This window comes from Stenella coeruleoalba (assembly GCF_951394435.1).
Source record: "Stenella coeruleoalba genome assembly, chromosome: 16".
Taxonomy (NCBI): domain Eukaryota; kingdom Metazoa; phylum Chordata; class Mammalia; order Artiodactyla; family Delphinidae; genus Stenella; species Stenella coeruleoalba.
In genome coordinates, this window is record NC_137162.1 from 46029421 (window position 1) to 46042128 (window position 12708).

At 48.7% G+C, this 12708-nt stretch overlaps 1 protein-coding gene across 2 annotated transcripts in view; it reads right to left on the reverse strand.

The window, feature by feature from the left end:
- CHAT (choline O-acetyltransferase) overlaps positions 1-12708 on the reverse strand; it is a gene marked incomplete at both ends in the record, with an annotated part of 46780 nt that overhangs the window by 18023 nt on the left and 16049 nt on the right. For both annotated transcript variants that reach the window (XM_079900253.1, XM_079900254.1), the window contains one exon: positions 492-661. In XM_079900253.1, coding sequence (XP_079756379.1) covers positions 492-661 — 170 coding nt within the window. The remainder of the gene's footprint in view (positions 1-491; positions 662-12708) is intronic.

Here is a 12708-nt window from a genome sequence, read left to right on the forward strand (position 1 = left end):
CAGTGCAAGAGGGTCCCCTTTTCTCCACACCCTCTCCAGCATTTATTGTTTGTAGATTTTTTGATGACGGCCATTCTGACTGGTGTGAGGTGATACCTTGTTGTAGTATTGATTTGCATTTCTCTAATAATTGGTGATATTGAGCATCTTTTCATGTGCCTTCTTGCTGAATGTGTTGAGGATTTGTTTGATGGGAGCCCCTGGTATGCCCCCACCTTACAGTGTGTGATGGAAGATGGGGAATGAGCCCCAGGCCTGACCCAGAGACCCCTTAGGCTGGGCTGCAGGAAGGTTAGGGGGGTTGGAGCTGGGTTTGGCCGCTTGCTCCTGAGAAGAGTTCTGGCCAGTCCAGGACCTGACACCAATGGCACATGTCCTCCGCTCCCTCAGCCCCAGATGCAACCTCCCAGGCAGCAGAAGCCAGCAAGAGAGCCTGCTGGATGTAAGCACGAGGCAGCTCCGGCCACTGGCCCTGCCAGGGGGAGGCTTACCTGCAGGGACTTGTCATACCAGCGGTTGGCCCCATTCTTGCTGCAGCCTCCGCCGTGGAGGAGCTGGAGCGCCCTGTTGGTGTCGCTGAGCTCCACGCCTCCCGGGGCATCCAGGCACACCAGGCAGATGCAGCGCTCGATCATATCCAGAGAGTCCCTGTTGGTGGAGTCTGCAGGGAAGGCAAGCATGGCCTTACTTAGCACCTGCCCTGCCCCGGGCCCGGGGTCCCCTCTGCAGAGCCCCACATGCCACAGGCGGACACACGTATGGACACCCAGATCTTGAGCCAGTCCTGAGTCCCCCACCACCCCAGGGGTTGGGCTGGGAAGTCAGCCTGACTGTCCTGAGCTTCTATGCTAACCCCAGGGGCCAGCTCACCGTCAGGGTCCCTGCAAGAGTCCTGCCCTTCAGCTGTAGCCAGTTCTGACCCCAGATGTGAGGTCACTGGTCCTGCCTGCCAGGATGAAAAGGGGTGGTGTGGGACCTTCCCTGTAAATGTTAGACCCTCGGGCCAGCCTGTGCCAGAGAAGGAGCTCCAATTCCCCCACCCAGCGGTACCCTCCACTCACACCCGAGGGCCGTATCTGGCACATAGGCAAGTTCATTTGTCCTGAACTATAATTTTCAAACATTAGTTGCCAAAATATTTCAATTAGTCAATTTCACATGAAAATCGGAAGTAAGGGAGTGAGGATGTTGTTCTCCCAGACCCCTCCCACCACCATCACCCCAGCTGTTGTTTCCACGCAGAGGGTAAGTGGAAGGGCCAGGTTGCCCCTTAACCTATATCCAGATGAGATCATTGGGGCAGTTTCAGACACGTAGAACTCATCTAAAAGCCACTGAGTTGTGCAGGAGACACGTCACCAAGGGAGCCTGACTCCTCCATGGGGGACACTGGGTATGGAGTTCCTCCAGGAATAGAGCTGGGCCAGCCAGATGGGCTGCCCCAGGCAGCTTCCTCCAATAAGCACAGGAAGATTCGCAAAGGCTGCCCAGTGGGACCTGACTGTGTGCTGCTGTGTATCCCTTCTCCCAGTCAGGAGTCTTTACCGTGGTGACAGTATTCTTTTTCCACCATCCCACACAGGGTGTGCGGGCATCAGGACCCGATGGCGAGGGATGAACATCACCCAGACCTCCTGACCTCTGGGCTGGATGAGGCGCGGGGTTACAGCCCTCCCCCAGCCCCAGTGTGTTCTATGCATGAGAAGATGGAGTGCCTGTTATTTGGAAGCAAAGGGGCATTACGTGGCGTATTCCAATATCCATACCCCCTTTAGTCATTGAACTCCTGGTTTTTAGCTTGGCACAGGGACGAGCAGCACTACAGCTACATTTCCTGGCTCCTCTTACAGCTGGGGGAAATCATGTGTTCAATTCTGCCAACAAAATCTAGAAACACTATATGACAGCTTCCAAGAAACCTCCTTAAATACAACTAGCACATGCTCTTTGCCCTTCTTTCCACCTTCCTCCATCCTGCTGCCTGGAACACAGGTGTGATGGCCAGAGCTCTAGCCTCCGTTTTGGGCCAGGAGGCTGTGGGCCACACCCTTGGGGTGAGATGGAAGAATCCTAGTCACCTATCAGCTCTGGAGGGCTCAGTTCTCATATATGTGAGAGAGAGAGGAAGAGAGAGAGAAATCTCTATTTTTTTTAAGCCACTATTATTTTGGGTTTTCAGTCACATGTGGCCAAATCTAATACTAACTTATACAGTCTGGTTACACTGGATTCACATCTTCACACTGCAGGAATTAGCTGGAGCTGAGAAGCTGCGCCCTTGGTTTGCCCCAGTCCTCTCTCATTTATTTAACCCTCTTGTCCCTGCAGTCATTTAAGTACAAGATCCCTGTCCAGAATGCTATTCTCTGTGTCAGAGAGAAACACTCTGGGGGCTGAAGATCCCTCCAAGAAGGCAGTCGAGCCCCCTCCCAGCTCCCTCCTGTCTCGGCATTAATGCAGACCCTTGGGCAGCCCTGGTCCTGGGTGCTGGCTCTGCTCTTTCCTGCAGTCAGCTCTGTGCCCCTCGATTCTGAGCCTGGACACGCAGCCCTCTGCTTCTGCAGCCACAACTCCTCTCCCCTCCTGCCCCTCCTGCTGGAACCCCAGGGACTGCTGAATCAGAACTTCTCTTTTCAGAGCTCTCACCCCCACCCCAGCCCCCAGCTCTGGCGCCTTCTTTCCTTCCAGAGCCTGAAGCCAAGAAATATCCCCATCGTGTGTCACAGTCGCCTGGAATCTGCCTTCCTGAAGTCCAAGGAATGTGTGGGAGCAGGTACGGCTTCCACACCCTCAGGCTCAGGTCTCCCTGTGCTGTTCACCAGCCAGGTCCTGCCCATGGGCTGAGCTAGGCACAGCAGCACCTTCCCCGGTCAGTGGGAGGCTGAGTACACAGCTGACGCTGCCAGTGAGGACCACAGCCGGACTCGGCCCATCCTTCCCTCTGTCCAGTTAGGGGCCTGGAACGGCCATCGAGAAAGTCCTGTCTGCTCCTGCCTCCTCTTGGCCTCACCCCAGGCTCTCGGGCTGCTTTCCTTCCTGGCATAGGCAGCCTCGAGTGAGGCAATCCCTGAGACCCTCCCCTGGGTCTCCTCAACACCTACTGGGCACACAGATGCTAAGGCCACCTGTGCAGTCCCCGCTACGCCAGGGCGATTTCTCCAGGTTCGTGAGAGGCGTCCACAGACATCCTCGAGTGAAAGGAGTCTGCAGTCCCCACTATCCCCTTCCTCCCTCCTCTTGCAAATCCTGGGGGAAGGAGATGTCTCTCAGAGGAGACCTTCTAGTCTGCGAACGAGGCTAACCAGCAAGCCAGCCCACCCTCAGCTCTCCCTTCCCCGCTTCCTGTCTAGAATATGGATTCGGGGAGCCCTGGGGGTTCAGGATCCCTCTTGACTCCTGTGGGTCCAGGATGACTCATCACCTTCCACATGGCCTCTTGGACTTTCCTGCCTCATCTGATCCACATCAAGGTTTTGGGCCATGACCTGGGGACTGAACGGCAAACGAGACACCATTGTGCTGGGGGTGGGCTGGGGGGTGGAGAACTCCCCTCCGCCCTTCCTTAAGTGTAATACAGTCACCACATCACCCTCTTCGACCTGAAACAACTTCTACGGCCCACAAGGAAGGATCCAAACTTCTCAGCGTGGCTCCTGGGCTCCACTGCTCGCGTTTGCTGCCCCTCCAGGTCGCCTGCCCTGAATCCCTGCATGGACCTCACAGGAGCCTCCTGTCACTCCCAGTCGCCTGCGCACATTCATCCCCTCACCATCGCGCAGGCTGCCCCCTGTATGGGGGCCCTTCTCCTTCTCTGCCTAGCAAAGCCCTACTGGTCAAATCCTCCCAAGTTCCCTAACCCTCTCATGGTACCGACCCTGCGCCCGGCGTGGGTGGGAGCAGCCCAGAGAGCTCCTGCCCTCCAGGACGCCTCACACCGGGAACAAGCCGGCTCGGCTGCGTGCTCAGGGCAGATGAGGACCCTCTGCTCGCTCCATGTAACCATCACCTCCTAGCGCTCTGTGCATGACCCTACAGTGCGTGACCCTGTCACGCCCCAAAACCCTGTCACCGACAGTCCAGCTCCAGGAGCCCTGATCTGGCCCCCTCTTCCCACACCTTTGAGCTCACAGAGAGCAGGGCCTGGGTCCCCAGCCCAGGTGGGCACAAGAAAGTGTCCGTGGCTGGCAATGGACTTGAGTGTGCATGGATAGGTGAGGCTGAGATCTGTGGGCACAGCTCAGAGAGGGAGCTCAGAGGAGCCCAGCCAGCCCCTTGAAAGTCAGGAAACCACTGCCTTTGGGGCATGGAGCTTCATGGGATGGAAGGGATGGGGGAGAGATGGAGACAGGAAAGGGATTCCTCACTCTCTGCAAAGCTTCCCACCCTGCCCCTCTCTGCTCCTATAGGAGTCCCTGCCAATGGCCATGGTGCCTGGCCCTGCACTGTGTGCTATTCTGGGGGTCCTTTGGGATCAGGGTGGCTGGGGGCTTCAAAGCATGGGAGGCCTTGGCTAGGCCTGGGTCTGATTCAAATAGGCGGAGAGGAAGGGAGATAACAGTGCTGGAAAAGGCTCTGAGGCTAGGCAGTAGACACCCAGGCTTGTGGGTGGAGCTTGTCAGTGATGCCTAGCCACTTGGGGAGGGCCTGGGCCTGGGGACCATGGGCAACCCCGATGTTACACACGTTGGTCCATGTCTCAGTGAGCTCTGAGAGCCCAGGCTTGGTATTTGCCTATGAAACAGCCCCAAGGCCAGTGTGGAGTGGGCAGGCTGCAGCTCCCCAGGAAGTCCACGGCAGGCCTGTCCATCTCAGAGGCTGGGGAGCAGGTCTGATGCCGCCTCTATGCAGAAGAGTGGGAGTTTGGCACTCTCCTTCCCAGCCGGGTGACTTGAGGCTGGCAGCAAAAAAGGCATCAGTGCCCCAGCCACCTCCAGGCAGGAGAGAGGGACCCCTGAGGAGGGGCTGAACTATCACCACTGGTGCAGGTTGAGCAGCGCCCCGGAGCGCAGCACCAGCCAACGGGAACTGGGTCCTAGCTCATTAGACAGAGTGAAATGGGAGCAGGACAGCAGAGCTGGGATGCCAGGTCGCCTTGCAAATGAACTCCTTGCATACAAGCAGCTGATCGGTCAAATGCTGACAAGTTTATCGTGTAAGGCAGAAAATGAACTACACCCAAACTCATTCACCATGACTCTGGCCCAAACGTAATGGAAACACGGGGCAGTGGGCTGGAGGCACACGGCAGGAGCCATTTGTCTTGTGACATCCTCATCGAGCACATGGAGGCTCGTTTAATGTGGTAAATCAATCTTCCTCAAGGAGCCCCTGCTTAATAGGTAGAAGTCGGAGTTGAGTAATAGGAGGAGCTGCCACCCACGCCTGGGGGGTTGACAGCTTCCGCGATGCAGAAATTCCAGAGGCCAAGCGGCCTTGGAGGGCCCTGGAGATTCTGTTAGAGGTTGAAAGCATCCAGACTGTGACTAAGGTGAGCAAAGATAAAATGAACACAGCACCTCTGCCTTTAGAGGGCTGCAGACCCCTCAGGTGTTGCTCCTCAACACATCCACCTGTGCACACGCACACACACAGATAGACACACAGCCCTCTGGGATCTATTCCCTGGGAATAGATAGTCTGGGAGATGGAGGCACTGGGTTCCTTCTCAGACACTTAGAGCTTCTAAATATTTGTCAATCACATCTGAGCATCTTTCCTCCGCAGATAAAGGAATCATAGCTCCTTTTGGGAGGGAAGTCTGCCATCACACCTCTCAAATTCTTCTCTACTCTATGGCTTATGGGGTGATCTTTATACTCCCAGGCCCTAGAGGCTATGAGGAGGCCAACAAAAAGTATGTCCAAGCTATATTCTATCTACAAGAAACTCACATCAAATATGATGATATAGGTTGGGTGAAAGGAAATGGAAGAGGACATATCCAGCAAATATTAATGAAAAGAAAGCAGGAGTGGCTATATTAATATCAGATTAAGTAAACTTCGGAGCAAAGAAAATTACAAGAGATGTCAAGGGATATTACATAAAAAAAAAAGGCCAATCTACCAAGAAGACATAGCAATCCTAAATGTGTATCTACCAAACACACCTCAAAATATGTGAAGCAAAAGCTAACAGAACTGAAGGAAAAATGACAAATCCACAAGTGTATTGGAGACTTCAACACCCCTCTCGTGATACTTGACAGAACAGCTACAGAAAGTCAGCAAGGATATAAAAGAACTTAACAACACCATCGATCAACAGGATCTATTGATAGAACACTTCACCCAACAACAGCAGAATGCACATTCTCTTCAAGTGCCCTTGGAATATATATGCCACAGTAGACCATATCCTAGGCCATAAAACATCCTCAACTAATTGAAAAGAATTGAAATCATACAAAATGTGTTCTCTGACCACCGGAATCAAGATTTTTAAAAACAGCAGAAAAATAAATGTTCCAAACATTTGGAAACTAAACAACACTCTTCGAAATAATCCATGGGTCAAAGAGGAAATCTTAAAGGAAATTAAAAAAAAAAACATAGAAATAAATGAAAATAAAAATACACCATATCAAAATTTGTGAGACACAGCTAAAGCTTTGTTGAGAGGGAAATGTATAGCACAAATGCTGACATCAGAAAAGAGGAAAAGTCTCAAATGAATAATATAAGCTCTCAACTCAAAAACTTAGGGAAAAAAGGCAAAATAAACCCAAAACAAGGAGGAGGAAAGAAATAACAAAGAGCAGAAATCAATGATATTGAAAACAGGGGAAAAAAGAAAGAAAATCAATGAAAAGAAAGCTGTTTCTTTTCAAAAATCAATCAAATCTCTAGCAAGACTAACGAAGAAAAACAAAAGAGATAAAAGACATAATATCAGGGATTAAACAGGCACATCACTATGGATCTTGCAGATATCAGAAAGACAACTTTTCAGAAATACTATGAACAACTCAACAGACATAAATTTGACAACTTAGATGAAATGGACCAATCCCTTAAAAAGTATAAACTACCACAATGCACCACATCTGAAACAGATAATTTGGAGACCCTGTAATTATTAAGGAAATTGAATTTGTATGTTTAAACTTTCCCCTCCCCACCAAAATCTCCAAGCCCAGATGGTTCTAGAGAAGTCTACCAAACAGTTAGGGAAGAATTAACTTCAATCTACACAATTTCTTCCAGATAATGTAAAAGGCGGGAACACTTCCCAATGTTACCCTGACACCAAAACCAGATAAAACAGTACACCACTGCCACCACCCCCAAACACATGAAAAAAACAACCAACTACAAGACAAATAACCCTCATGAGTATAGATACAAAGATAGTTAACGATATATCAGCAAATAGAATTAAGCAACATATAAAAAGAATTATACACTGTGACTAAGTGGGGCTTATTCCAGGGATGCAAACCTGGTTCAATATTTGAAAATCAATTGATGTAATCCACTGTATTAACAGACTACAGAAAAATCCCATGATCATATCAATTGATGAAGTGTAAGTGACAAAATTCAACATCTTGTCATGATAAAATCTCAGAAAACTAGGAATAGAAGGTAATTTCCTTAACTTCATAAACAGCATCTACAAAAAAAGTCTATAGCTAACATCATACTTAAGGGTGAAAAGACTGCATGCTTTGCCCCTACGATGAGGAACAAGAAAGAATACCCATTCTTACCACTGCTATTCAACATAGTACTGGAAGTTCTGGCCAGCACAAAAAGGCAAGAAAAGGGAATAAAAAAGAAACATACAAGAAAGAAAAAACAACTGCCTATTTTCATACTACATGATTTGTCTATGTAGAAAAAATTATAAGGAATCTACAAAAAAAACCCACATAGAACTAATAAGTGAGTTAGAAGTTCACAAGGTACAAGATAAACATACAAAAATCAGAAATCATATTTCTGCATACCAGTGACAAGGCAGGAACACCAAAATTAAAAATACAATGTGATTTAAATCATGCAAAACAAATGAAGTACTCCAGTGTAAATCTAACAAAACCATACAGGACTTGTATACTGAAACTACAAAACACTAATGCAAAACTTCAAAGATCTAAGTAAATGGAGAGACATACCGTATTCACACATTGGAACACTCAACAGGGTGAAGATGCCAATTCTCCCAAATTGATATACAAGCTTAACACAGCTCCCATCAAAATCTCAGAAGACTTTTTGTAGATATAGACAAGATTATTCTAAAATCTATGTGAAAAGGCAAAGGAACTAGAATAGCTAAAACAATTTTAAAAAACAATAAAGTTGGAGGAGTCAGTGTATCCAATTTAAAGACTTACCACATAGTTACATAGCCAAGAATGTGTGGTATTGGCAGAGAGATGAACACATAGATCAATGGAAACAAACAGAAAACCCCAAAATAGACTAACACAAATATGTCCATTTGATTTTGACCAAGGTGCAAAAGTAATTCAGTGTAGGAAGAATGGCCTTTTCAACAAATATTATTGGAGTAATTGGACACTCATAGGCACCCCTCCTCAAAAAAGCTTAGATAAAAATCTCGTATATTAATGCATATGTGTGGAATCTAGAAAAATGGTACAGATGAACTGGTTTGCAAGGCAGACATAGAGACACAGATGTAGTGAACAAACGTGTGGACACCAAGGGGGGAAAGCAGGGCGGGGGGATAAACTGGGAGATTGGGATTGACATATATACACTAATATGTATAAAATAGATAACTAATAAGAACCTGATGTACAGCACAGGGAACTCTACTTCGCTGTATAGGAGAAACTAGCACAGCACTGTAAAATAACTATACCCAAATAAAAAAAATATTTTTTAATCTCATATCTTATAAAAAAATTAATACAAAATGGATAGTCAACTTAAATGTAATATTATAAAACTTTTAGAAAAAAATAGGAGAAATTCATCTTTGGGATCTCGGGCTAGGCAAAGAATTCTTAGAGTTGATGCCAAATGTATGATCCATAAAAGAAAAAATTGATAAATTGGATTTCATCAAAACTAAAAACATTTCCTTAGTGAAACACCCTGTTAAGAAGATGAAAAGATAAGCTACATATTGGGAGAAAATATAAAGCCACACATCCAATAAAAGGCTAGTAAAGAAAATAGAAACAATTCTTAGAACTCACAGTAAAAAGAAAACCCCAAAACCCCAAACCTGAACCCCAAACAATCCAATTAGAAAATGAGCAGAAGACATGAAATGATATTTCCCAAAAGATGAGCTCTAGAGGGAAATTAGCCATGAAAAGACATTCAACATCATTAGTCATAAGAAAAATGTAAATTATAACTATAGTAAGATCTCCACACACCTATCAGAAGGGTAAAAAAAAAAAAATAGTGACAATCCCAAATGCTGGTAAGGATGCAGAGAAACTGGATCACTTATACGTTGCTGATGGGAATGTAAAATGCTACAGTCACTCTGAAGAACATTTTAGCAGTTTCTTGAAAAATTAAGCATGCAAATATCATATGACCTAGCAATTTCATTCCTGAACATTTTTTTCTGAAATGAAAACTTATGATCACACAAAAACCTATACATATATGTTCATAGTAGCTTTATTTGTAATAGCCAAAAAGTAGAAACAACTCAGATATCCTTCGATGGTTATATCACCCATTGTGATATACCCATACTGTGGAATGCAGTATGAACTATTCACACATGCAATAACTTGGATGAATCTCCAGAGAATTATACTGAGTGAAAAAGCCAATCTCCGAAGGTTACATACTGCATGACTCCATTTATATGACATTCTTGAAACAACATCATAGAAATGAAGGATAGATTAGTGGTTGCTAGGGGTTAAGGAGGGATGGGGCTGGAAGGGAGGTGGGTGTGGTTATAAAGGGAACAGAGGGATCCTTGTAGGGATGGACATGTTCTGTATCTTCACTGTATCAATGTCAATGTCCTGGTTGTGATATTGTAAGATTTGCAAGATGTTACCATTCGGGGGGAAAATGGTACAGGCGAGTTTATTTCTTACAAGTGCATGTGCAATTATCTCCAAATAAGTTTAATTTAATTTTTTTTTAAAAGTCAGGAGCCAAGAATTTCTTTCCTCTGGGTTCTAGCCACCTTTCCCACAAAGGCAGATTTAAAGAGCTGTCATACTTCCAGAATATAGGGGAGAGGTGGTGAGTGGAGAAGGTCAGGAGATACAAAAAACCCCCAAAACCTCTTAGCTGCCTTGTAACCAAATATCATAGTGCTCGTCATGAAATGGACGGTGAGGGCCAGAGAGATGGCGCCCAGCAAGAAATGAAAGAGGACAGGTGTCTGGAGTGTGTGCACACAGAGCATGTGGTATGTGGGGAGCCTGGGGGAGGCAAAAGAGCTCCCCAGAGTCAATAAGGGTTAGGGCTCCACGCAAGGCCTATAGGCCATTCAGTCTGAGGCCGTGGGCCACTGTCACTGACTGCAAGGGCAGTGCCCATCAACAGGTGTCCATTTTCAGTTCACCGGATTTTTCCGGAGAGGCTGTGGGCTTGGGCAAAACATCCCCAATCTAATAAGAGTTATCCCTTAGCAATCACCCTCTGTGTGCCTGGCACCAGGCCACCAGCTTTGCATCCCCTTGGTCCTATCCACGGGTGGGGCTGCTATTTCCGCATCCTGGCCTAGGAAGCCAGGCTCCAGGGGACAGCAGTGAGGCACAGGTCAAGCTCAGGCCTCTTGCCTGGGACCACATGCCTCTCCCTGCCTGGATGCTCTCATCCATAAAAGCCTTCATGCTTCCACTGTGGGAGGGAGGGGTTGGCCCCAAGAAACAGCTTTCAGCCTCAAGAGACCAGGAGGTATTTCTGGGCCAGTTAAATCAGACATGCTGTGATTGCTAATGTGCAATTGTTTTTCAAATCAGCAGACTTGCCTATCTCTGGATGACAATATTTAAAGAGCGAAATGCCCCATCCCGAGCGGTTCTTGTAAACCACGACCGAGGAGGCCTTCTGCAGACACAGCTACCTTCTGTCAGCTCCCTCCTTGAAAGCAGTGGCTCAGCTCTAATTGGCTGCTGGGGATAAATATTTACGGGACTGCGTAAATGGCGGCATATGCCTCCGGAGTCTGCTTGCAGGTTCTCCACGGCAGCACCCAGGCAAGCCAGCGGGCTGCGGTGGGTGAGTGGGGTGGAGGTGTCTCCAGCTGGCTATCCTTTTCCTACAAATTGACAAGCACTGTAGTCTTCCAGACTCAGGGCTGGATGTCTAATTAAATTTCCAGACCAGGATAACGGTGTTGGCTCCTCCTGGCTTCGGGAAGGCCATAGCTTCGCGTTGGGCGGGGTGGGAGGTACTGAGAGAATGTGCACGGCCCTCCTGAGGCCTGAATCCCACCCCTGCCCACCAGGCCCCGCAGATCTCAGGCTGGGGAGACAGATGTTCCTTATTCAGTCCTGGCTCCACCGCCCACCACCTGTAAGGGTGGGGACTCCCTCAAACTGTGGGAGACAGCCTCCTCTACTCTGTGGGGATGAAACTCTCGCCTCATAGGCTATTATGAAGACTGATGGCAACAAGGGACAGAAAGCGCCCAGGACAGGGCTCAGCACCAAGGGGAACCTCCATGCACAGTAGCCGCTGATATCCGAATAAGTGGGTCCCAACCTGCGCTACACCTGAGGGTGCTTTAAGAATACAAATTCCTTGGCCTCACTCCAGTCCCACTGGAAAATCACCAGCACCCAGGAATCTGGGTTTTCGGGGTTCTTTTTAGGAGCTCTCTAGATGATCCTGATACTGTCAGCTAGCCCCAGTCCCACCCACCTCAACCCACCTGGGTTTACCTCTAGTCCCACTTGACACAGGAAAGCCTCCTGGGCTATGACATGCAGAGGGGTGAGGCCTCCAGACGCCCGCAGGACTCCTGATGGAGACCCTCATTTGGTTTTATCCTGTCCACTCTTGCCCTCACGATTCTGCTTATTCTGGTCTCCCCAGCAAGTTGGTAGGCCTCAGGGGCAGTAACGGTACCAGCAGGTCTTGTAGCCCTTGGCCTCCCCGGAGGGCACTCCATGTGGGCTGTGCCCCACTGGCAGTTACTGGACCTCCATGAGCTCCACCCTCTTGATGTCATGGCAGAGGGTCAGGGGCTGGGCAGCCTGGGGGTTCACAGAGGCAGCCATCCTGGTTGGGGGATCAAGGAACCATCTCTGGAAAGAGAGTGGGTTGATGAAATCAACTGCCCCTCTGGGTCTCAGCTGACCCTGTGAGAATTCAGGGGTGGATTTTGTCTGCGTTCAGGCTCCTTGGTCCAGGCCTCCATCAGGACGAGCGGAGCTCAGCATGGCTAAAGCCTCCTGCTGGACAGTGCCAGCCTGGGCCCAGTGCCCACGGACTGGGTCTCTGCCTGGGTCCCAGGAAGGGAGGTGGAGCCCTTGGGACTTCAGCTGAGATACCCCGGAAAGCTCAACCCATTTCACAGAATTAACTGTGGTTTTACTGTGAGCCAGAAAGACCCCCAAGCCTCACAACCACAGCCAGCAGCTGCTCCTGGAACCAGGAGAGAGGCTTCCCCGAGGTTAGGGCTTTGGGAGCATCATTTGCAACAATGACCACCATCCCCTGCTGTTCCAGTGTCCCCTGTGTGGACACAGCCCTCCCCCCTCCCCCTCTCCTCCTTCCTGGACTCTTCACGGTGACTGAT